Consider the following 26,373-nt stretch of genomic DNA (forward strand, 5'->3'; position numbering starts at 1 on the left):
AGGGGTTGTTATTCACTATAACAACCGCCTCGCTATACATTATCCCGCTTATTACATGGCTACCTACAAAATAAATTAATAATTTGACACAAAATATTGATTTAAAAAGGAGTTTATTGATTTAAAAACGATTGTATTGCTTCCGCTAAAGAAAATAGTCCGTTCCGCATCCATAGCAACGCTCTGTTTTTCATGGCAACGGGTGTGTTATACTTCGCAGCGGTCTGTTATCAAGAAATAACACACCGTATTCTACATTGGAATTCAACCAAGCCATGTAATAAAAACACAAATAATACATACATACACAGTCAATGTATCAATAATCAATGTTTAACTCTTTCACATGTAACATGAAAATGGTGAGGACCAAAGTTAGACTAGGTGCTGCCACTGTGTTGAAGCGCTTGAGTGATTGTTCTATACGTTTTAAAGGTCAAGTTTATGAATAGCTTGCTTGACTATGGCTATAACTTAACTTTAATTGCTCTTTTAACAAACACAATAGCTTTCACATCACCTAAATGACACTTGTGATAACCGGACGTTTATGGGGACCATAGAAGGAGTTCTGTCAGAAAGCAGACTTCTTGCAGGGATGCTGAATCATGGTCCTGAGATCTATCCTCCTTCAGATCGATCTATCGTTCAGTTCAGACCCGTCTCTAACACACCTGTACACAGCAAACTAGCCTCAATTCAACTCTGACACGGTGCTCTATCAGAGATCAATGATCCCTGCTTTACTGTGTTAAATGAAATTGTGCAATTGATCAATGATCCCAAGTTTACTGTGTTAAATGAAATTGTGCAATTGACACGTTAAAGTGTCTTTTAAATGACACCTGTGTGCCTTATAAAACCAAAGACAGACAAGATTAGCTGGTAAAAATGTGTTGTTTACTCAGTAGGAAGGCCGATTTCTACAAGCAGGATTGAATTGTGTGGGAACATGTCAGTGGAAAAGATGTGTGTGTGTGTGTGTGTGTGAATCAGCTGTGGGGATATTTGTTTGCCTATTTTATACAGAGAAAGTGTCATGTAAATGCACGTTTGTAGCATGTTAACAAGGATATGAGTAAATGAAGTTTGAGCTCTGAACCCAAGATGTTGTAAATCTTTTTTATGATTCCTTTATTGTGTTGCGTGACATCAATAGGGGAGCAAACTCATACTTTTTAAATAACTAGGAAAACATTTGCCTCTGTATTGTTTGACTGATTTGAAAATGACCCTATATGTTTCAATCGTACTTAGATTTTGGATTTGCTGTAATACAAAAATGCTTTAACAAAAGTTTTTCCATTTACTACATAATATAAGAGAAAAAAAACAATAAGATGTAATCTCAACTAAAACTGTACAACACTAACATTGACTTTAATGGGATTAAATGATCTTTGCGAGCTTGACTTTTTGAAAATGTGTTAATTTGACATTTCAGTTCATTCGTTTTTATTTTCTTTCGGTGCTGATTTTAATGTGATCGTCCCACAAACTTCAATAAAGCTAAGACATGTCAAGTCACATACGGACAAATAGAAGAGTTATTTTCATCATTTGCTTTACCAGTTAATTAGTAACCCCAATACTGTGTTATAAAATGATGTTACTGATGGCAACCATAAACCCTAGCATTGTAAAACTGAGATGTCTTAACATGTGCATAAGTCCCTGAGATGAATAATGTGGGAAGAACGAATTGTACCCAACATTAAATTGGATGCTATTATCAGCTATTATCTTAAATAAACATGTTTTACAGGGAATTTGTTACTTTCAAGGTCTGAAAGTTGTTGACTAAAATCAATGTTGGAGATATACTCCCACATCCGAGTCTCTGAGCTAATGATGCACGGAGGACAGCGACTTTGTGAGTGACTATTTAACCAGCAGTTTCAGAAATTAAAACATCAGTTTTTTCCTTACCACCATTCCCAGATCATTTGACTATAATAAATCTAAGACTTTCCCAGTGATTTTTACAGAGAATGCACTCAGTAAGAGCAAATTAGGCAGTTAAATATTTTAGAGCCATAGAAATTTCCATGCATGGAAATCACCATTTTAAAATGTCCTGCAATTTCCGGGTGTTTCATGATTGTGGGAATCTTACTGAGGCAAACATAACTTAAAACCATTATAAACCTTACTAGCCTGTATAACAGGACATAATTGCACATCAAACCTACATTAGCCTCTCCAATAATGTGGGGAGGACAAACAAAACACTGGGGGAAACCGTGATTTTATATCTATAATAAGCTTTTATCCCAGTACCTCTGTGATAAACTGAATGAGACAGAAATAATGATAGGCTACTGTATGGTTAAATGGGTCATATAATGGTACATGCACTTTTACAAGTTGATTGTACTGAAATGTGTTTTGGCAGTGCCTGTACACAACCATCATAAAATGATAAAAATCCATCCAGTGGTTTTTTAAAAATCGCCTTATATGTTTTACCCTCTCTGAAATCAAGCTGTTCGATTTTGTGACGTCACAAAATCGACGCCCCTCCCACGATTGTTGATTGACAGAAGCGTTTCAACACAGACCCGCCCTCCCTCATGAGCGAGCTGTCAATCATAGTCCGCGCGTCATTGTTGATACCCTCACTGGAGCACTGTCTATGAGCAGAATGGCGTCTGCGATTGTGGTGTTCTGTTCTTGGGTGTAATAAGGAACACAGCAGTCATTTTGATGTTCCTAAATCCGAACCGCTGAAGACACAGTGGTTGAGTTTTGTTTTTGAAGGGAATATGCCCAAAGCATTGACGCGGGGATTCCCCACGATCAACGTCCATGCTTTCATGTTTGCGCAAATCATTTCACACCAGACAGCTTTACAAACGAGAAAAAAAGGATCGGTACCAACGTGTTCCTGCTGAACCTCCAGAAGAAGTGAGTGTAATGTTTTATTAACCCTTATATTAATATTTACATTAATATTTGCAAATCGCTTGCACGCTTCAAGATGAATGTGTCTAAGGTTTACACTCGGGGTACATTACGGCATGCTTTCTATGTACGACGTTCTCAATATAATTTATAATCCCACGTTTATAATGAACAACGCGTTATGGTTATTGTGTTATTATTTCAAAAGGTGTACGCACAGAACAGAGGGGCGGGGTGAGCAAAGCTCATTATCATTTAAAGACACATGCACTTAAACGGCGTGCTGAAAACAGAGCTGTTTTTGACCAGGTAAAACGAGTGTTTTCTTACAATACTAATGAGAATTTTTAATTAAAGTATATTACAAACTTTTCATTTAGACCCTAAAGAATCATATTAGCTTGTACAAAAGCAAAAATGGCATTATATGACCCCTTTAAAAAAGACCCGCTTCATACCTATACATGACAACTGCTCTCGGGCTCAGCAGCAACAACATGAACGCAGATCTGAATGTTCGCCGTGATCATACTTGTCAAAGGTTTAATAGACACAGGTGAATCAGTGTCATTTAGAAATAGGATCGTGAGAGTGTTTGAATCGACATTAATTACGTTTAGTTAAACAACATTAGTTCTGTTTTTCAGTACGAAATCTAGGAGCAGAAATTAAAGTCATACAGAGAGACACACACACACACACACACACACTGTCACAGTTGAAAGCACATGTAAACCGACGGGTGATAAACTTTGCTGACAATGAAGACATGTAAGAAAATGAATTACAAGGTTGACCCAGGTCAAGCTTGACACTTCCAAATCAAACCAGCCAAATAATGTGCAAGGCATGCAAATACACTGGATCACTTTAGTAAGCACACATTTTAATTCTTTAACACATGTGAGGTATTACTGAAGTTTATCAAAATATTGATTACCTATAGTGTAAATACAGTTATATATTAAAAAAAAAATCCCAAAGGTGCATGCTATTACAATACATCTCATCCATAACGGCAAATCTTTGGCAAGCATCTGTAGTTGAACTGCATTAAAAAAAAATTAAGTAAATAGTTAAAGTAAATGAAAAAAAAAATTGTTTTTTTTTAGTTTATTCCAACCCCACATTTCTATACATACCAAAAAGAGCTGGGGAGCCAAAAAAAAAAAAAAAAACCTAGGTAAAATATGATCACTTTATTATGAAAGACATGGCAGAATAATACAAATTAAAAAAAGGGGCGAGGCTTCTTTATGGTTTTATGTGATTATATTGTTTTATGAAATCATTGAGTCTCTTTTCTGAAGAGGAAAGGAATCAAAGTACGCTTCTCGGGAACTCCATATTAGGACTTTGCACCTTTGGACACAGCCAAACCAATAAGACCAGCCAATCCGGCCACACCTAATCCGATACCGCCAACAATCGCCATGCCAACCAAGCCATCTGAAAAGAAGGGGGAAATAAGAGAGAGATCACTTCTCTGCTGAGATTTCTTCACTACTGTCTTTGGCGTTGCTTTAGCATGCATTTACTCATCTCACTTGCACAAAAACCGATTCAGTATTCCTCAAAATGAATAAAAATAGGGAATTGTAAACTCAGAATATTACACAAACCAGCAATAATTCAATGTTGAATAACACAAATATACTTTATGTATTTAATCTCGCTTTAATGTCTTTGCTGCTGACCTTTGATGATCAAACTCAACCGTAATAAAAAGCAAAAACAATCTGCAATCCAGAATGGCAGCAAAGCTGAAAGGTTTGTGAATTTGCATTTCCTTCAGCCTGAGGCTTACTCGTTTCACTTTTGGTGTGAAAGGCCCTTTAATTTTGGAAAAATATAACTTTTTTTTGTTATAAAAACAAACAAAAAAAACAAGCAAGCCCAGGCCAGATGAGAAAAAGTCTGTCGTTGTATCTCACCTTTTCTTAGCGCATCGTTGATGAGTTTCTCCAGTTCCAGGGCCTGTTTGTTACCTGGTTCGGTCTTCAGGAGAGTACGAATGTACTTCAGTGCTTTCTCATACTCCTGAGAGAAGAAGAAAAGATAGATGCAGGGTGGTAAAGAGAGCAAAAAAAAGGGAGAAAGATTAGATTTATCCAAGTACTTCCAAAACCTGTTTCTGGAGGCCCTGAAATAAGGAACATTTCTGAACATTTCCCGAATTATCAGAATGATTTCTGAAGGATCATGTGACACTGAAGACTGGAGTAATGATGCTGACAATTAAGCTTTGATCACAGGAATAAATTACATTTCAAAATATATGAAAATAGAAAAGTTATTTTATATTCTAATAATATTTTGCCGTTTTTACTGTATTTTTCATCAAATAAATGCAGCATTGATGAGAATAAAAGACTTCTTTAAAAAAATTCATTCAATATATATATATATATATATATATATGCATTTTCCCATGATTTTGGAGTAAATTTGAGCAGGACGTACTCGACAGGTTTCGTGAGATTTACGTCTAGTACAGCTACTTCATCTGGCACTCTGATTGAACCGTTTATATAATGATGTGACAATAAAGTAAATAAATTTAAATTATGCAGTAAAGTCTTCCAGGAACATAGTTGAGAAACTCTGATTTAATTAGATGACAAAGATATGTGATATATATAAAAATAAACATTTATTAGCAGTGACGTCATCATCATCATCCCAGATAATAAATCGGATTTGTCTGGGAAAATACTAACCCACCTTGAGTCTGTAGTTTGCAACAGCAAGGTAGAAGAGAAAATCTCTCTGATCGTCCTTTTTACTCGCTTGAACCAGTTCTGGTAAAAGAAAAATGAATCACTTGTTTTTACTGAATTAACACGAACATTACTGCTGGAGCGCACGCAGGCCCAGACTAAAGGGATAGTTAAACTTAACTTCTGCCATCATTTACTCACTCTCGTGTCGTTCCAAACCTGTATGAGTTTCTTTCTTCTGTTGAACACAATAGGAGATATTTAAGTATCCTACTATTGAAGTCAATGGCTACCATCAACTGTTTGATTACCAACATTCTTCAAAATATCTTCTTTGGTGTTCAACAGAAGAAAGACACTCACACAGGTTTGGAACGACATGAGAGTGAGTAAATGATGACAGAATTTTCATTTTTGGGTGAACTATCCCTTAACCAAAAACTAGGACTTGCCGAAGCACTGACCTTCCAAAAGCTGAATGCCTTTTACAATGTCATTTGTGTACTTGCTTCTGATCAAACACCAGGCGTACTCAAAGGTGGTTTCCTTTGAAACGGGTCCTTTCACCAGCTCTGCGTTATACTTCTTCTCAAACCTCTGGAAGAAAAAAAAAAAAAAAGAAAAGAAAAAAAAGTCCAGTCAGTGGATGGATGGGATCTTGGGAATGAGATTCACTCAGTTGCATCAGTGGGAGGATGATGTCAGGATCATGTGCTCCCCCTGGCCGACAAACACAGACTAAGTAAAACTTTCACCTACATCGTGAATTAAAACAGAGTAACATCTGTTTCCATTTAAATTATAGGTGTAACGATAGGTGTAATATTAAAGTCACAAAACGAATAAAATAGGTGTTTTTATCCCTTAAAAGCATAGGATTTATAATGGTAGGTCTACTCTTGCATAAGTCAATAACTTACAACAAAGTCCCTTTAAGACTGAGTATAAAGTCTTTGCTAACAATGAGTTGAGGAGACATCAGTATAACATACGTCATGGTCATTGTTGTTGTTTTGATGCGGTACAGTAGAGCTGCGTCAGCGTCAACCGAAACTCCCGGAATATACCGATGATTTAGCCACATACAACCTTAATCGATGTCATTTTGGATTTACAGTCGTTAAAGGAGAGAAAATGGTTTACCTTTAGGTCTTCTGGTGCCACTACATCTGACACAACCGCCTCCATGTTCGCGGAAGAAAAACCAACACTAGCTTGTACACGAAGTTGTCAAAATAAAAGACAGTGATTATGTCATATTCCGTTTCAGCTGTATCTGTCTTCCGATTTTTAATAAACCATGACCATGTTATTTTAATATATACCATGGCCCTGAATGATTAACATGTGCTTTATTTGGTACTCCAGGATCCTTAAAAATGGTATTAATATTACTATTTGTTTTTAAACAATCATGGTATTATTAGTGATATATTTAATTCATTATGGTCATTTTTTATACGAAGCTCAAATAAATAAATAAAAGCCAAAAAACTTTTACCATACCTTTATTGTTTTTTTAAAATGCCATTTATACGTTTTTTTTTTTTATCCTAGTTTATGACTCTCTTTTCCTGACATCTTAAATATTAAACCCAGAACTTTGTTGAGTAAATGATTGGAATTTTGTGTAAGTGAAGAGCTTGATATGTATGGTATACGAGACATCTATGTGAATAAATTATTTTTAAAAGGGTGAAAATGTCAATGAATTGTGTCTATGTGATGGGCATGTTCACGACGTTTCGTTGAAAATGACAAAAATGTCCATTGTTAGTAGACAAGATAAATAATCCAATGAGAGCTTGAAAAGTAAGACTTTATTGTCTGAAAAAAAAAACCTTACTACTACTAGTTATTATTATTAATATTAGTAGTAGTAGTAGTAGTAGTAGTAGTAGTAGTAGTAGTACTACTACGTAGTATTACAATATTTGTATGGGTATGCTGAATTACTTAATTGTGTGTTTGTATGTTTGTTGATTGATTCGGTCCAATAATTTTAATAACGTAATTATTGTGACTTTTATTATGGACAATGCATTTCCGATAGGCATTTCGAGTCTTCCGTTAGGGGTCGCTATCTTCACGCGCCTCTGAGAGCAACTCGACACTCCGGTCACGTGGTATGACCGAGTAGGACGGCCATCTTCCCTAAAACACAAACAACAAGAGCGTACTAGACATCAACACGCAACGACCATTGGAGAGGGAGAGAGAGAGCAAAAAACTGTAAAAACGGAACACGATTCTCGAGGAGGAGCACAGAACACAAACAACTGCACATGCATCCAAAGTGAAGATCGTAGAGTTCGACGGGGCGACTGGACAGTAAAAATCGCATCGACAGCTCCAGAAACACGGTCAGTGTCAACTGTGCGCCTCTCTCTCTCTCCTTGAATGTCTGAAGCGTTTAATGGCAGATGGGTGTTGCATTAAGTTTTATGCAAACTTGGAAGGGGATGGTCAGTGTGTGCGCGAGCAGCAAATGCGCATTACAGGCCAGCGCTTGGTTCAGTGGGAATAAATTGCGCTGGTTTAAGTAGAGAGGCTTTTGTATGTTTGGAAAGGCAACTGTGGCCGTGGGTTGAAGGCCAAGGGAAGCAGCGGGGTGGAGTTTAGAAGGGCGCCGCGTGCACACTCCCCTCTCCCCTGTGCACGCGACGCCCCTCTAAACTCCTCCAATCGATAGAAAAACGACGTCAATCTGCTTATATGTGGTCGGTGTCATTCAGCGGAGTAGGTATTGGACAGCGACATCTTGTCTGTGATAAAATAGGCGTCTTTTCTGGGCGTACGTTTGTGTTGAGCGAGCGTGAGGACATGTCAAATCTGAATGGATTGAGGAAAATAGTTGGCTGGTTCTGGTTATGTCCCATTCGCGAACGACTCTTTCTTTTGAATCGGATCTTTTCAGTGATTTGGTTGAACCGATTCACAGAACGGGTCTAAGCGATTGGTTCACGAACTGAACTGAGCCGTCGGAGCGGTTGACGAACCAGCCGCTTATTGACTCGTTGAAGCAAGAATTGTCAGATTCGTATAGAGTCGAGATTTATAATTTTACACGATATTGAATAATAATAAAAAAAAGTGTGAATCTTTTTAAATTATATTTAAATATAGTTAAAAACTGAAACAAATATATCCAATGTCAAACTTTCACATTCTCTGTGGGGAAAGAAAAGCATCACTACAATTTTTTTAAAAGTGAACAGCATTGGTTTAGCATTTCATAAAAGGTCACAAATCTGTCAATGATACCTAACAATGTCATTTCAACATCAATGTAAACAAAAAACGAATAAATACCAACAACTCTTTGCTTAACTTGATAATAATATATAGTTATATCAATCTGAAACGTTAACATCAAGAACATCTAGATAAACACAAACACCTGAAACTGAAACGTAATATATTATATGAGTTGATCGTATGACAGTTTTATCAGCATGGATAGAAAGTAAGTTTTAGTAAATTGTGTGTTAAAGCATCTTTTTTTTTTTTAACCAAGGTATGTAAATTAAATGTAGTTAATCAAATTATATTCAAGATGTAATTGACTTTGTTTTTAGGAACTTAAACTGAATCAAGTCTGCAACAAACTAGGGCACATGAAATTACTATAAACGTCCATATTAGTAAAACCTGTGTTTTAATATCTTTATCAATTATAATAAAAAAGTTAAACATGTATTTGTTAATTTGCATGTCTTTATTAGTGTGTGTATATGTGTATATATATATATGTAAGGATTGCTAAATTAGTTTTTTTGTTCTTTGAATCAAATTTTCTCTCGTTTGAGCCAGCTGTTTGGCAGCTGTTCACGACATTGTAGTTCAGCAATGAATTATGAGCACTCTCTCTCAGGCATACTAATGTATTTATAATTGAGGTGTAAGTTACAGGTGTCTTTAGTTGTTCTTGGGCTGACATGCATGTTGCACTTTAAGAGCCCAACTCCCCCAGTGAATACTATTTATTCTCACCGGTTTGCTCTGTTGCTTGGATATTTCTGTTGCTATGACATCTGTGGGTGCAAATTAAATGTTTCTTTTCCATCTCCATGTTTTTCTGATTGCACAAACTCTTCTAGTTGTGCTGTGCAGATGTCAATAATCGAGAAAGGTTTTAGCTTAAATCTAGCTGCACTTGCCCTTTCCAAAATATAGGCCTTCTGGAAAACTTCAGGGGAACTTTGCCACAAATGAACAGTTTTTAAGATAACACCATGTTTCCAGTAAGGCAGGTCTATTTAGGTTTGTTTGTGGTCACGTTTCTTAAAGACAATATCTTGAAGAATATTCTTAAAAGGAGAAAGATTATTTTTATGCACGCTTGGCCTTTAAATTGATAGGATACTAACAGACACAGACAGCTGTACTTCCCACCTTTCTGTGTTTTAAAGGTTTCAGTTAGGGCTTGCACGAAATATAGAAATTATCGAATGTTGCAAATGTACGTATCGTAATGGCTTATGATAAATGAATGATTTTGGTACTTAAAAAGATTAGGAAAAGTCTGAAATCAGAAGGAAAAAAATGTTCATCATATAAAGCAATCCAGTCTCTTCAGAAAATTTGGACTAAACCGCTCAACTCATATGGATTAGTTTACGATCTCTTTATGAACTTTTTGAAGCGTCAAAGTGGTAGTTGTGTAGCTGTCAATGGAGGGACAGAAATCTCTCAGATTTCATCAAAAAGATCTTCATTTGTGTTTGAAGATGAACGAAAGTCTTACGAGTTTGGAACAACATGAGAGAGTAATTAATGTCAGAATTTACATTTTTGGGTGAACTGTCCCTTTAAGCTGACTAATCAGTTGAGAAAGCAAGCGTGCATGTAATAATATATTGGTTAGTGCAGCTCTTAAAGTGACAGCAGCCTAATAAACCTGCTTCCGTCTGTAGGCTTAATGTTAATCAAACAACAAAAGACTAAGGCTGCGTCTCATTTCTCTGTCTTACCCCTTACTCTTACCCCTTCCCCTCGGTTTTGCGCGTTCATGTGAGGGGAAGTGGCGTCCCAATTCTCATTTTGATTAAGGGCTAGGGCCAAGGCGTAGGGCTACATAGCCCTTGAAACGAAGTCTGCGGAGGACCACACTTGAAAGAGAGGGGTAGGAATTTCTCAGAAGTGAGTCGCACAAATGTATGTATTTTCAGCAGTTCAATGACACTCGTGTTTTATGATACCTTTAATAAAACGTTCAAGTGGTTTTAATTGTAATGTTTTTGTTTTGAATCACTAGTTAACCGCTAGCTAGCAGCTATGCGCTATTTGCCGTTTGCTAATGTTTTGCTTATGGTGTCGCTGGCGCCGCCGTTAAATACAATGAAACAATGACTTTGACTGACGGCACACAAGCGTGCAAAGATAAAGAGAGACCAGGCAATCGATATCACAACCCGAGACGACGGCATCTTCGTTTGTTTATGTCAACGCGTATCGCCTCTGTTGACGTAGCAGCCAGCTAGCGGAAAGGGAAGATGACGCAAACGGTAATCGAGTGGTGTCTCATTTCTTAGAGAAACGTTCTTCCCCCTACCCCCCTTCACTCGGTATCGAAGGGCAAGGGGAAGACGCAGACAAAGGGGTAGGGGAAGGAGAAGGGGTAAGACAGAGAAATGAGATTGGCCCTAAGGCCGTGTGTCCACCAAAGCGTTTTTTCACACGGCTGGCGTGTTTTTTCAATTGTTTTCAATGGGAGCGCCGTGTTTTTAAAACGCCATTAGCGTAACGAGGCGTTGGGACGTTTTTTTCACAGGTCACCGAGAGTTGAAGAATGTTCAACTTTGGGTAAAACACAGCGCTCATCACTGTCACTTTTTACCCAACTGTCCAATCACAGTGAAAGAGGGGCGGGACTAATACACTGACCAACCGCCACATTCTGCTTGTATCCACCTTATTCTGCTCAGTCTTAAACAGTGCGCGCTGCCATGGCGACGACTCCGGTTGCCTACTTCCGGTTTGTAGCGCTTGACCTGTACTAGCAGCGAGAGAATGAGTTCAAGCTCCTCATGTGCTGTTGTTGGTTGTTTTAACAATTCAAAGAAGATTTCAAACTTTTTAAAAACTGAGTGTTTCGAGCATAAGATAAGAAGGAGTCTTTTTTTTAAAGAGCCGTGAGTCAAAAGAACCGGCTCTTTTCAGTGAGCTGAGTCAAACGAGCCGAAATGTTTACTTTTCACATCACATCGTTTTAAAAATAAAAACAGTACAGTATACAGTAGTCATAACTTAGAATTTTATTATAATTGCATTTCATATAATAGCCTATACAATAATGTCATTTTTACTTGTCCATAACAACCCGAAAACTTGCCTGCTTGCCTTGCACATCTAATTAATGAGCAAAGTTTTCCGACTTTTTTTCTTATGCTTCAGTTTTAACGCTAACTACTCTAAACGTTTACTTTATTGAATGTATCTGATACGGAACCGGACATGGGCATTATCTCCTTATCTTATGCTCGAAACACTCAGTTTCTAAAAAGTTTGAAATCTTCTTTGAATTGTTAAAACAACCAACAACAGCACATGAGGAGCTTGAACTCATTCTCTCGCTGCTAGTACAGGTCAAGCGCTACGAACCGGAAGTAGGCAACCGGAGTCGTCGTTATGGCAGCGCGCATTGTTTAGAGCAGAATAAGGTGGATAACATCAACAGATGACAACAACACGCATAATAACGGAACAAAATTATTTAAAACAAGAGCCAGAGAAAATATGTTGCATTGTATCGACTTTTTAATATAGAATCAACACAGAAACAAAATATGTGTGAAATGAGATACTAGTAACACTTTCGCGGATTTTCCGTATCAAAACAAGCAGAGTGTCTCAACTGAAAAAAATGCTGTGCTCGTGCGCTGCCAAAACGCTCAAGCGCCCATAGCTCGGCGTTTTCAGCTTGCTAAAAAAAAAAATCCAATAAATCGGCCTAAGAGAAAATCACACACTGCTCCTGACTGAATAACTTTTGTAACTTTCAATCAGTTTATATTTAATTCATACAGTGAAGACTAAGCAGTGTTTTATTTTTGCATCTTATTATTTAATGTCTGTTGTTAAATAAACCTATTGTAGTTAGGTTTACACTGACGTTAAAATGACTTCTTGGCCTTGTAATTTTACTGTAAAACAGCTGTTCCCTTTCAGAAGTTGTAGGGATGCTTTCTCACTAAAAGAATGTGAACCATTTGATGGTTATCATTTTCAGTTTTTTATATTTATACACTTAAAGCATTAGCGAGTATCACATGTGACCCTGGACTATAAAACCAGTCACATGGGGTACATTTTTTTAAATTTAGATTTAAACATCACATGAAAGTTGAATAAATACACTTTCCATTGATGTATGGTTTGTTAGATAGGACAATATTTGGCTGAGATACAACTATTTGAAAATCTGAGGGTGCAAAAAAAAATTAAACATTGAGAAAATCGCCTTTAAAGTTGTGCATTTATGTTCGCGATTGTGCTGCATTCACTCACAAAAATAAATGTTTTATATATTTACGGTAGGAAATTTACAAAATGTCTTCATGGAGCATGATCTTTACTTGATATCCTAATGATTTTTGGCATAAAAGAAAAATCGATCATTTTGACCCATGCAATGTATTGCCACAAATATACCCGTGCGACTTATGACTGGTTTTGTGATCCAGGGTCACACATATCACATTTTTTTCAATATCTTGTAGCCCTAGCTTCGGTTATTGTACTTGCATTTACTAGTCCACAATATTGAAAAGTTGTCTTTGTTTCTCCTGCAGGTAAAGGAGGGAGAGGGATTGTCGGCGTGAGGAGAGGGTCACCAGCTGGGACCTGGTCCACACAGCATTGCCAGTACACCAGGAAGAGTCAGAAAGACACACACAGATAGAGAAAGAGAGAAGCTTATTGTGGTCATAACTGCTTCTGGCAGCTGTATTATCAACAAATTAGTCTCTTTATTTTGTTTGTTAGTCTTTTGTTTGTTCCCTGCAGTCAATCGACTTTAGACGTCAGTATCAAAGCTCTGCAGTTTTTGCAGTCCTACAGGTATTACTAATTTTAGAGGGTTTTCGTTCACTGTTTTGGTTCTCCAGTTGTTTTTATTTGTTTGTTTTCATCGGCTGTGAACAAGAGCTCTTACCATCTCTGACCTTTTGTATTTCTACTCTTCTGCACACACATCCTGAATAAGGCAGCTATAACCCTTCTCTCTCTTAAGTTAGCTACTCTGAAACACACACACACACACACCTTTCAGCCCTCTCACCCAGACCTGGTCCAGCCTAGTCTTGCCTGCGCCACTCCCCTGGACAGGGTAAGAATAACATATGAACGGCTGTGTTTACACACACACACACACACATATATATATATAATGTATATACACACACACACACACACACACACACATATGTCTTGCAGTTGTGTGTGCATTATCAGGGCTCCAGACTGCAACCTTTTTTCTTGCCGTTGCGACAATTTTGTATTGCCCTACTGATAAGAGCTGCAATCTGTTGCATATAAAAACATCAAACGGCAAACGAAGCTAAAGTGGAGTGAAACCGCACTTCTTGTTTGAGCTGCGCTGTGCGGACAGTGTATTAGCTCTGAGTCGGACCAATATTAGACGGCGCAGAACGCTCTCAGAACAGGTTTACTCGCTGGCAGATCTCGACATTGTTACTACACAGCGCTGCGAGATATAGTGGGAAGCATTCAAATTCAGTGCAGAATTCTCTTGTGATAAACCGTAGATATCAGATCAAACAGTGCTGACGTGGAAACCAAGAGAAGCATAGTGCCATGAGCGAACAAGTTATAATTGGCTTTTCACAAATCATCAACATTCACAATGCATTTAATATAGTAAGGCTAACTGTAATCATGGTATTGTGGCAGAAATAGTCGAATGTTTTTACATTTTTTATTTCAGGGTTCATACATCCTTTCGAGAGTGAGGTTCAAGGACTTTCATGTGCTTCTCACTTTTTCCAGCACTTCAAAGCGCTAAATATTATCCAATTTAAATGTTGTTTTTAATGTGATGACCAAAAATGAAAAAATATCTGAAATTTTCCTTACTAAAATTAGGGTTTTAAATGTTACTGTCGTTAATAAAAAGTAAATTTTATGTGCATCTCAACTCAAGCTCAGTGCTTTACTGCCAAATGTGCATTTCCAAGAAATATACATGTAATATTATTAGTTACTACACTTGAAGAGTTTCGTTGCAAAACGAGATATATCCATTTTGAGAAATGTTGGTTATTTGACATTATTATTTAAGACATCAACAGTCAAGTTCATTCACATTTTTTTGTACATTAAACTATTACTTGAGCTCAGTGAAGGCCAGGGACACAATATTCTTCAAATCCAGGATATTTTTTATTTAATTTTATGTCCATAAATAGTTCATAAATAAGTCAAAAACCATGCCAAAATGCAACATATTTATCTTAACATTGTCAAACATCTTAAATTGGTTAAAAAAATACATCATCAATATATACAATAGTATATACAAAGATTGATTAATAATAATAAGATTCTGAGTTAGTTTTGGCCAGAACATACACAACATAATTTTTTTTTTTTTTTTTTTTTTTTTTTTTTGCAAAACACTATATATCCACCATAGGCTATATTCTACTACTGTAATACCATTGAAGAAATCTTTTGGATCATCAGTGGGAAAATGAGCAATAATTTATCAATTAATCGTAAATATTCATAATATTCAAAAACATAATGCCATAATAAACATAATGTGACTATGGCGTGTGCCAGTAATCCAGGGCAGTCCCTGAATGAAAAGGTCAGATAACAACGTACGGACGTCTGTGTGCTTGTGCTTCACATAGGGACAGTGGGCATTAAAAAAAAAAAAAAAAAACTGTTGCACTGCCTGGCTAGCTGAGCTGTCAGAGCAAACAAACTGCAGGATGTTTATCGTTTCAACCATCCTTAAACAGCTTCGAACTATTTGTGATTAGTTACAATTTAGATAAGTAAGATTAAGTTAGTTAGATAAACGACTTGTAGCTTGTTACAGAAAGCCTACGTGACTGACAGCTCGCCGCCTACAGTATAAACAATTAAATGGTAAACGTTTTTTTAGTTAGCCTTTTGAATCCTCTTTTTAAAAATATATGTTTTATGGTTTGATATTATCGTTAAATCACTGAGCAAACTCGGAGCACTTCACCGGCGCTGACTCTCTCCTCGCTTGACATCCTGAGCTCGCGCAGCATCCTGAACGTTCTATAGCCTAACCGTTATATCGCACTTTGTAAAGAAACTGGGCTGGCGGATATCGCGTTTTGTGAAAAAATACATTTTGTAGTAGGCTTAAAATGTACATTTTTAAATCTTATTAATGGCAGCAATTCACACATAGATTAAGGTACATCTGAACAGTGATTTCCAATAATAAAATCCAAATGTCAAAAAATGGCGTTTATCGCGTTTTGCAACCGAACTCTTCACTTATTAATGTGAAAAAAATCCCGCCAGCGCTACCAAATCAGGTTCTGGCGCTACCATCTGTAGAACTTAGTGGCACCGGTGCTACTGCTCTCGAATGTTAATCTGGAGTATGTTAGTGCACACTGCAATCAATGTAATGAAAGAATCTGTGTGTACTGATGACGGGAAGTGTGCTTGCAACATATTTGAGTTTGGTTGTATGCTCATGTTCAGGTTTTTTTTGTTTGCAGACTTTCACCTCCGAGAAGGAAGGAAGAATATGACTGCTGAAACACTTAACTTTGGCCCAGAATGGTAAAATCCCTTTCTTTCTGTTTCATTGTCTCCTTCTCTTGTTGTCAGATCCCTCCCATTTCTTTGCTCTCTTAATATTAAAATGTTTAGGGCTGTACTCAACCAAAGAAAATCTTGGTCGACCGAAGTCCTGAAATTTTCGACTAGAAATCGACTAAAATCGACTAAAAATGACGTTAGAAAAAAACCCCGTTAAATTAATTAGATGCGCACTTTGCGCAGGACTTGGTAGCCTTGTTGTCCGCCTAAATGAATTATAAATAAACATAAACAACTAGTAGGCTATTTGCAGTATATTAAATCGTTTTTGACCTAATTATTTTGCACTGAAATGAGTCTGACACTCGAGTTTGTCAGCTCTGACGGCGCTGCATCACGTGCACCTGCGCAATATCATAGCTTATGATTTCCGAAAATAGTACTATGTTGTCAACTAGTGATATCATCACAAGAACTGTTGAGGAATATGCAACATAATTTAGACAATTATTTTTGTCATATGTTATAATAAGTTATAACTGTCAGACGCTATCATTTCACCGTGCATGTCCTCGCACCGAGCGAGGCTGAACATGAGCTCAGCGTCGCAGCTGAGACACGAATAGACTATTAATATTAAATTAAAGCTTTTACTCTTAATAAACACAAAAGGCACGTCCACTTTAATAAAAAAATAATATTTATTAAACAAACCAGATCAAGAGCAGAAACGAAATAAAGTGCATAACTGAAAAATAAAGCATCCTAGGCTCCAAACTAACACACCAACAGCACAGCACAATTGCGCATTAGGCTCCAAATAAAAAATAAAAAAGTTAGGTTATCACACTAAAACATTGAAATATGCTAATTCTAATATGTTCATATAGCCTACTCAAAACAGACAGGGCAAGCTAACGCAGACAAGTGAGCTTAACGTTACCACTTTTAGATGATATGTCATGTTTGTCGTCAAGCTGTGGAAAACTGTTGCTTGCAAACTTTGCATTCGACCTTTTTCATGTTATCAATTTTAACAAAATGCTGCCACACTGTCGATTTCTTTGTTGTTGACATGTTAGAAGAGGACTGACTATTAAACGCTCTCACAATTAAATAAATAATATTCAGCATCAAACCTTCTATGCTCGACGCTCTCTCTTGGGTTGGACTAATCCAAAAAAGGTGAAAACAAGGGGGGTGTTTTGAAGACAGACTGTTACAGTGAAACAAGGGTACTCTGAAAACACCCCCATTAGCAGTTAGTGCTTTCCACCTGATGAAATGAGCGCGCCTCAGCGCGGCAAAACTGATGAGATAAACGCGGCAGAAAATCGACCAATCAGAATTTTGGTCGAACCAGAACGTATCGACCAACTAATCGACTAATCGACTAGGGCAGTACAGCCCTAAAAATGTTTTCAACATTGATAATAATAAGAAATGTTTTTTGAGCACCAGGGTTTTAGTTATTGTTTTAGTTGCATTTGTAAATTTAGTGCATATTGTGCTTCAGTGGAATCAAGATAATCTGACCATCATTTTTACATCTTGCGTTTCTTTGTTTAAAAAATCCTACTGTTTTGTTTCAAGGTTAAAATATTTTGATTTTCAATGTGGACTTTTGAATCGCACTGGACTGAATCTGAAAATCTATAAAGAGAGATGTAATGCAATACAATGTGCAAAAATGCGTAGCTTTTGTCACATACGCTAAAATAGCTTCTATGTATATCATTTATAGTAATACTTTTGAATATATTTTTCCATTCAAAACCACCAGTGACCTTCAAAACTGCCGCTTAGCATGCTATGAGCTAATCATAATACCTTAGAATAATACTCATAACTATCTTCCCCAGCATTACTTTCCCCATATTTCTGCAAGGTTCTCTCTCTCTCTCTCTCTCTCTCTCTCTCTCTCTCTCTCTCTCTCTCTCTCTCTCTCTCTCTCTCTCTCTCTCTCTCTCTCTCTCTCTCTCTCTCTCTCTCTCTCTCTCTCTCTCTCTCTCTCTCTCTCACCCTCTTCCTCTACCTCTCCCTCTCTCTCTCTCTCTACCTCTCTCTCCACCTCTCTCTACCTCTACCTCTCTCTCCACCTCTCCCTCTCTCTCTCTCTCTCTCTCTACCTCTCTCTCCACCTCTCTCCCTCTCTCTCTCTCTATCTCCACCTCTCCCTCTCTCTCTCTATCTCTCCACCTCTCTCTCTCTCATCTCTCATCATTCCCTGTTTCCCAACCCCCTTCTATCTCTCTCTCTCTCTCTCTCTCTCTCTCTCTCTCTCTCTCTCTCTCTCTCTCTCTCTCTCATATTTTCTCTCTCTCTCTCTTGTTCTCTCTTGTCATTCCCTGTTTCCCAACCCCCTTCTCTCCCTGTATCTCCTCTTGGCACACACTAAATGATTATGCAGAAATTAAACCGTTAGGCGTGGTTCTCTGCTGAACTAAGGCTCTTCTGTGCATAGTTGGTCCTCGGCCAACAAAAGTGAATTCCTGGGTTTGACATGTACAATACAGGGGTGGTATGTTGCCTCAAAGCCTTCTCCATCAGCTTATCTCGGCAGGGTAGTATTTATGTAAAGTTTACAAAGCCACCAACAGCTCTGCAACCCCTTTTCCACCGACGAGGTGCCTCAGCCGCTGCCGTTTCACATGTTTCCCGTCCACCGCTGAAAAGTGGTTTCAGGCAGGAAAAACAACTTTGCACTGGCCTCTAAAAGCTGCAGGGTTTAAATCAGGAACGTCAGATGCTGGAGGCGGGATAATGTCAGCACTCAGTAAAGTTGTCAAAACAACAACTCTGGTGAGACTGACACACAACAAAACCAGATCTTCATATAAACAATATCTCACACAGCAACTCCAGCCACTTGATTTTCCTGTTTTAATACAATAATATTACAATTTAAATGATCTGTTTTCTGCTTTAATATATTTTAAAATGTCATTTATTCCTGTGATCAAAGCTGAATTTTCAGCATCATTACTCCAGTCTTCAGTGTCACATGATCCTTCAGAAATCACTCTAATATGATGATTTGCTGCTCAAGAAACTTATTATTATCAATGTTAAAAACAATGTATCAATGTTTTTGAGGAAAATATGATTTTAAAAAATGTCAGGATACTTCGATGAATAGAAAGTTCAAAAGCATTTATTTGAAATATTTTATAACATCATAAAATTCTTTAATGCCACTTTTGATCAACTGAATGCGTTCCTGCTAAATAGAAGTATTCGTTTCTTTCAAATCTTACTAACCCCAAGTTTTTGATTGGCAGTGCTTGTTTGAATTGTTTGGTATTGTTTCATTAGGTTTAACATCTAACAGTAACTAAATGCAGCTCATGATTGCAAAAAAGATTCTGAATCATTAGTTTTTTTTTTTTTTGTTTTTAATATCTCAACTCATAACACTGCTGCTCTGTTTGTGATTATGTGATAACAAAATCACTTGTCATAGTTCGCCTGTTCAAAGTGAAAACACTGACCAGTTTCCACTGTCCAAGCTTCAGCACCATATCAGTTGAAAATGAGTGTGAGAGATCCTAAATAAATCAGGACACAGTCGGGGTTGTCAGGGCCGCCCTTGGACGATAGCCAAGACTGGAGCATTTCTCAATGAAGCTTCCAGATTGTTGCTGTTGAATCTCTTTTGATCTGATTTCTATCTCTCTCTTTCTCAGGCTTCGAGCACTTTCCAGTGGAGGCAGTGTGTCTTCCCCTCCTGCCTCTCCTGCTATGCCAAAGTACAAGTTGGCCGAGTACCGTTACGGCCGAGAGGAGATGCTAGCACTTTATGTCAAAGACAACAAGGTGGGAAAATGCTTGAAACAAATCTTGTTTTTGTTAGCGTAGTTTTAAAGCCTAGGTGATATCCCAGCATTCAGTGAGCCATGATTGTGCTTGCATCTTTACCTCATGACATGACAAGTCTGAATATCATAGTAAGGTTTTTTTTTTTACACAAAAATAGTTTCATCAGCTCATAATTTGATATTTTAAGGTTATTGTCACTGGTTGTTATTCATGTGTACTTGGCCGATTTAAATCAACTAACAACCTTGTCAGTTTATACACAAACAAGTTTATATGATGCTCAAAATGTTTTTTTGTTTTTTTCTCAATTAGGATTTATCCAGCCAAATGTCTTTGTTCTTTTCCATACAGTGAAAGTAGACAGTGACCATTGCAAGTATAGGGAAGTAAAGATTTTTAGTCAATAATTATTTAAATTTGAGGTCTGTTCTTCACCCAACTTTTTGATTTAGAATGTAACTCACAAGGTATGGTCACATTTGCTGTTTTTCTGTGAATTTTCGCTGGCAAAATCCAGTTATTTCATTAGTAATCCATGAAAATCTGAGTTTTAGTATGTGTGTGTGTGTGTGTGAATGTTTTCACAATGGATTCCAATTTTGCTAGTGTGACTACAACTTTAATGGGCTACTTTTATGGTATCCTGCTGTATTATTGCCTTTTTTGGAGCTTGACAGACCCTGGTCTCTTCACTTCCATTGAATGGAAAAGAGCAGCCTGGACATTTCGCTAAATAAACTTTTGTTTCACAGAAAAAAAATAAGTAATAAAAAGTAATTTGAGTGAAATCAGAATAAGTTGATTACACAATTTTCGGATGAACAGTCTTTATGTTGGTAGATTTCATTTGCTTGATATGATAATGCACCATAAGAGTGACATTATTATATTTAGCAAGGCATTTCCTGGGTCAAAAATGGTCTTCGGTGGTGGCGGAAGAACATGGTCATGAACATGGTACTCTACCCATGTGAACTGCGAGAGTTTGTAATATTAACTTAAAATAATCACTGTCAGGAAAGATCAAAAAACAAAGTGCTTAGAACTATTTTTATATTTAAAACTCTTCTGTTAATTTTATTACTAACTTTTTAAATCAGTCACTCAGTGATTTTTTTTTACACAATTTACAAAGTAATGCATTACATAGAAAAGGTGACAGGTCTATTATTTTGCATTTACACTCCCAAGACTTAATGCACAGATCATTTGACATACAGTATAATATTTTTCCCCATCCATTGCTATGGTTATCACTGTCAATCAGATTCAATCACGCATTTAAAGAGGTTGTAAATCCAGAAACTTTGCAATGTGTAGTTGGCAGCATGAAAAATATATATTATATACAGAAAGCGAGCAAAGATCGCTGCCCTTATAATCACCGAAGCTTGTCAATTACAAAGCGGGGTACACAAAGCTGCACTCTTGCGAAAATTCCCATTATAATAAATCAAGCTGTCTACGCTGTATGTACCGGCCATACATATCTTTTACTGGCCATGAAACCATTATAAGGCAGTTATGGCGCCAAAATTTTAGGTTCTGGTGAAAGTTAACAATTCTCAATTCCAATTTCGATACCACAGCTAAAACTACTAACCTGACTAATATGAATTTAAAACCTTATTAAAAGAAGTTAGCGGTAGTTTTCAGGTTGAGTCATTGAATAAGTAAAGTGTTTTTTCTTTGTCCTTTGTTTGATTAACATTAAAAACACAGACAGCAACAGAAATATTAGGCTGATGTCACTGAGACCTACACATGTTGTCTTTCTCTACTGTTTGCATTCATTTAAGGCACAACTGACTGTTTACTAGGATACTTGCCGAGACGGGCATTTTTTGACACAATTTTGTGTGAATTTATCCGTTCAAGCACAATAAGACGTGAATGAGAGTTCAATTCAGTATTTGTGCACTGTCTGGCTTACTAGGCGTGCGCTTCGGATGTGTAGCACTCAAATCTTTCCACACAGCACGTAAATAACTAATTGAGTTCCCTTTCGCGTCTTCTTACGCTTGAATATTTAAATTGGCTTAAACTTTCGTGGCAATACAGCACTGGGCCGTCAACTTTCCCGAGCGTCATTCATCTTCATTGTTAGAATTCATAAAAATGTTACCGACCAACTGCTGATTACTCGCATTTGGTGTTAATATTAGGCCTTGGCTATAACTAGGTTTCGTGAGCGTGCAGAACTCTTGCTGAACAAAAACTGTCGTTTTGAGAACTGTTGAGTGGATTCTGACTAACTTAAACACGTCTGATTGGCCATTGTGTTCACACGCTCCACAGATATGTCTGTGATTGGCTACAATACTGCAAAAATTGTGGAATTGGAGTATTTTCAATGCAGGAAAACCCCTTTTTAGACATTTTATTTTTTACGTTTGTAAAAGTCAAGTTTTACGTTTTTTTGTATGCTGTTGAACAGTGAACTTCTCTAATCTGTTCTTACTGTCTCTTAATACAGTTCACACAGTTCACTACTGTCTTTAGTGGAGTTCACATGGCCTGAGGTTTAACACAGTGTGTCAAGTACATGTTTCCACTGGTTGACTTAAAAATGCAAAAAAAATTCTTCACAGTACTGACACAAGTCATAAAGTTTTCCATGGGCAACAGCAGTGCCAGAGCTTTGTTGCAACAAAAATAGACTGTAGAGACTCAGGATAACCATTTACCATAGTTTTTGTTGCAGAAGAAATATTCAGTGTGTGCTGAACAAGCGTGTTTAAGCGTGTTCTGAAAAGTGTTTAAGAAATCCAGCCACTCAAGTCTCTATGTAGGACCAGTAGTAGGGATGTCAATTTTCACAAATTCCCATGATCGATCGTCGTTTAAACTAACGATCGATTAATCGTTAGCCTTGATACTGCAACATGCGTCTGCTTCAGTGTCATATAGCCAACAGCATGACAGGGTGTGCAAATGCTGCTCTAAACGCTATGTTCACCCAATCAATGAGAGAGGTTTTAATCTAAATAAAGGGCTAGTAGGATTGTAAAGTGTTTTGATGTGATTGATCATTTAATTAAATTACTTATTTAATAATCAATTATAACACTACTGCGTTTTCGTTTAGAAACGGAAAATTAAAACGAGTACGATCTCCGTCCACACCAGCGTTTTAGCTGCGTATTAGAATTGATCTCTGTCCACATTAAAACGACTGAAAACCATTCACCAACACTGGGCATGCGCGTGCCGGTGTAAAGACAACTTCATTGATAAAATTATCCCACCATGCGCTGGTTCTTCCCGGGTTAACCCAAAACCGACGCTCCATGTACGGTCGATACCGCCGCTGCACACGGGAATTGTCACAGATCGCTCGAATAATAGCTTGCCTCCGGCGCATGTAGGCAGTTATAGCATTATAAATTCAGAATTTACTTGGACAACAGCTGCTAGCAAAGATATACGCCATGACTGCTGACACCCAATCATAGAGCCGAGCGTGAGCCTCTACTACGTCATCGTTTCTAAAGTCCTCCGTTTTGACCCGTCCACACTAAAACGCCCTCCGGAGATTCAAAACGAAAAACGGGTCGGCAGCGTTTCTAAACTTCTCCATTTTGGGTCTCCGTTTTTGCCGTTTTAGTGTGGACGGGAGGTGCAAACGTAGCGAAAGGTCTCCGTTTTTAAACGAAAACGCAGTAGTGTGGACGGGGCCTCAGATGCGTGCTTGTCAGAATGTGTTGTGGATGCGCTCTTCCTGGAACAGCTTGCTGAAAACGGCAACGAAACCCAATGAATTCACAACGATTTAATAAAATCGTGTTCTCATGTTACAGTTTGTAATATGACAGTCCCAATCATAGTTTTCATTAGCCGTGCGTTGCTGTTTGAGCTGCGCGCGCTGAATGAACACCTGTAGCTCATTATTTAACTCAAAGAAACGCATCCTATATGAGATGAATCAGATATATGCTAAATAAACCTATTACAAATTATATCTGCACAAAATGACGTGAATGCACAAGTGAACTTGAAATAAGTTACTAAATGTTGTGGACGCGCTCTTCCTGGAGCAACGCGATGAAACACGGCACCTAAACCCAAATAATTCACAGTTTTATTACAATATTGTTCTCTTTATAGTTTTATGTAATATGACAGTCACAATCATAGTCATTATTAGTCATTCATTGCCGTTTGACAAAAATAACAAAAATGAATACACATTTGCAAACTTTTATGTTAGATGCAATCAATTTTGCAACACTAATCATAATGTTACAAAAGATTTCCATTTAAAAAAAAATGCTGTTCTTTTGAACTTTCAGTTCATAAATGAATTCTAAGAAAAGTGTCATGGATTCCACAAAAATATTTATCAGCACAATAAGCATTAAATCATATATCAGAATGACTTCTGAAGGATCATGTGACACTGAAGAGTAATGATGCTGAAAATTCAGCTTTGATCACAGGAAAAATTTTTACATTAAAATTAAATTATTAAAATAGTAAACAGTTTTTTTAAGATGTAATAACATTTCACAATATTACTGTTTTTACTCTATTTTTTTGAAAATGCAGCCTTGCTGAGCATCAGAAAATTCTTTCGAAAACACAAAAAAACATACCCACCCCAAACGTTTGAACAGCAATGTAATGTACACTTCTCAAACAGCCTTAAGGAAAGGCCCTTTTGTGAATTGATTCAGTCGCTCACTTCATGTGGTGTTCCCTCGATGCAGTGCCCTTTTACTTGCTCAAAATGTGCTGTACCAAATATTTGAGAAGGGTTAAACCTGACTCGGATAAGCACAGTCCAAACATTTCATGTTTCTCTGTCCAGCTAGTGTGAATTTACTGATATTTTCAGTCAGTCATTTGCAACCGTAGATTGAGTCATTAGTCGTGTGTGTGTGTGTGTGTGTGTGTGTGTGTGTGTGTTTTCAGGTCCCTGAAGAAATGCAGGATAAGGAGTTTGCTACTATTCTGCAGGATGAGCCTCAACAGCCACTGGCACTGCTGGCTCTCACTGAAGAGGAGCAGGTGAGAAGTGCACACTTACACGTCTGGCGTTTTGAGCTTCGGGCTGATTAGACATGCAGCACACACATTATCCTGTGAAAGTAATCCGAGGTGGGGCGGGCACATTTTTCAGAAGTTGTAAACACACACACACACACACACATACAGTGAAACCTAAAATTATTCAGACACCAGATATCATTTTTTTTATATTTTTTACTAATGGGTGCAGGACACTTTAGTTAATTTATTTAAGTGAGGATAGCAAGGTGTCTGAATAATTTTTGGTTTGACTGTGTATGTGTGTGTGTGTATATATATATATATATTTTATATATACATACATATATACATACATACATACACTCCTTTGGCACTACAGTGATTTTTGTCTACACCGATCTTGTTGTTTTTGGTGAGGTCCTGGTTTCATTCCTTGTGTATTTTTTCCTTGCAGAGGAATTTCTCCATGTCTGTCAACAGTGTGGCTGTGCTGAGGCTTATGGGTAAAGGGGGCGGAGCCGCCCCAGCTGGGGTGAATCGAGGTAGAGGCACCGTGCGAGGCGGTCGAGGCAAGCTGATCTATTTATGTGTACGTGTGTGTAAATTAATCATGTATTGGCGGAGATGCTGAATTTTATGTCGTGTGTTTAGGTCGAGGAAGAGGAGAGGGCGGATTCTACCAAAGAAGCGGTGAGGAAGTAGAGGGTGGTTTTGGTCGTAGCGTTCGAGAGATCCATCGCAGCCAGAGCTGGGATGACAGGTATTCTCATTTTTGTGTTGTATGTTTAATTTTTTTTTTTTTTTTTTTTTTATAATTGTTTTTACATAATTTATAATAATTTAATTTCCCTACCATTTTTGTTTTGTGTTGTTGTGTTTTTTTGTTTTAAAAAATATATATATTTTTGTATATTTATTATTTTATTGTTTTTTATTTTATTATAATTTTTTTTACATTATTATAAATTATTTACTTTCCCTATAATTTTTAAAGTCATTTTAAAACCAATTATTTATATTTTTATATTATATTTTTTTTAGTATTCCCGTTATTGTGATCTCAGTTTGTTTATTTAGGTCTCATCTCGATAGATATAAAAATCCTTTTAATTTTATCTGCACACAATCTAGATTGAGGCCTACTGAAGCAAATCATAAGCCA

General features: G+C 37.2%; 2 protein-coding genes across 2 annotated transcripts in view; one reads left to right on the plus strand and one right to left on the minus strand.

The window, feature by feature from the left end:
- Positions 1-3,420: 3,420 nt before the first annotated feature.
- Positions 3,421-6,892, minus strand: fis1 (fission, mitochondrial 1). The gene is made up of 5 exons (XM_081356690.1): positions 6,768-6,892; positions 6,089-6,221; positions 5,629-5,705; positions 4,839-4,944; positions 3,421-4,353 (listed from the first exon to the last, which is right to left on the minus strand). The coding sequence occupies exons 1-5, from the start codon at positions 6,810-6,812 to the stop codon at positions 4,253-4,255; spliced, it is 462 nt and encodes a 153-aa protein (XP_081212816.1). The 5' UTR covers positions 6,813-6,892; the 3' UTR covers positions 3,421-4,252.
- Positions 6,893-7,733: 841 nt separating this feature from the next.
- Positions 7,734-26,373, plus strand: part of gigyf1a (GRB10 interacting GYF protein 1a) — a 36,395-nt gene continuing 17,755 nt past the window's right edge. The window contains exons 1-7 of the mRNA XM_081390228.1: positions 7,734-7,987; positions 13,418-13,953; positions 16,358-16,421; positions 20,087-20,216; positions 25,134-25,229; positions 25,666-25,780; positions 25,863-25,971. Of these exons, the coding sequence (XP_081246354.1) occupies positions 16,387-16,421; positions 20,087-20,216; positions 25,134-25,229; positions 25,666-25,780; positions 25,863-25,971 (485 nt within the window). The 5' untranslated portion in view covers positions 7,734-7,987; positions 13,418-13,953; positions 16,358-16,386. The remainder of the gene's footprint in view (positions 7,988-13,417; positions 13,954-16,357; positions 16,422-20,086; positions 20,217-25,133; positions 25,230-25,665; positions 25,781-25,862; positions 25,972-26,373) is intronic.

This window comes from Scardinius erythrophthalmus, assembly GCF_964197995.2.
Source record: "Scardinius erythrophthalmus genome assembly, chromosome: 2".
NCBI lineage: Eukaryota > Metazoa > Chordata > Actinopteri > Cypriniformes > Leuciscidae > Scardinius > Scardinius erythrophthalmus.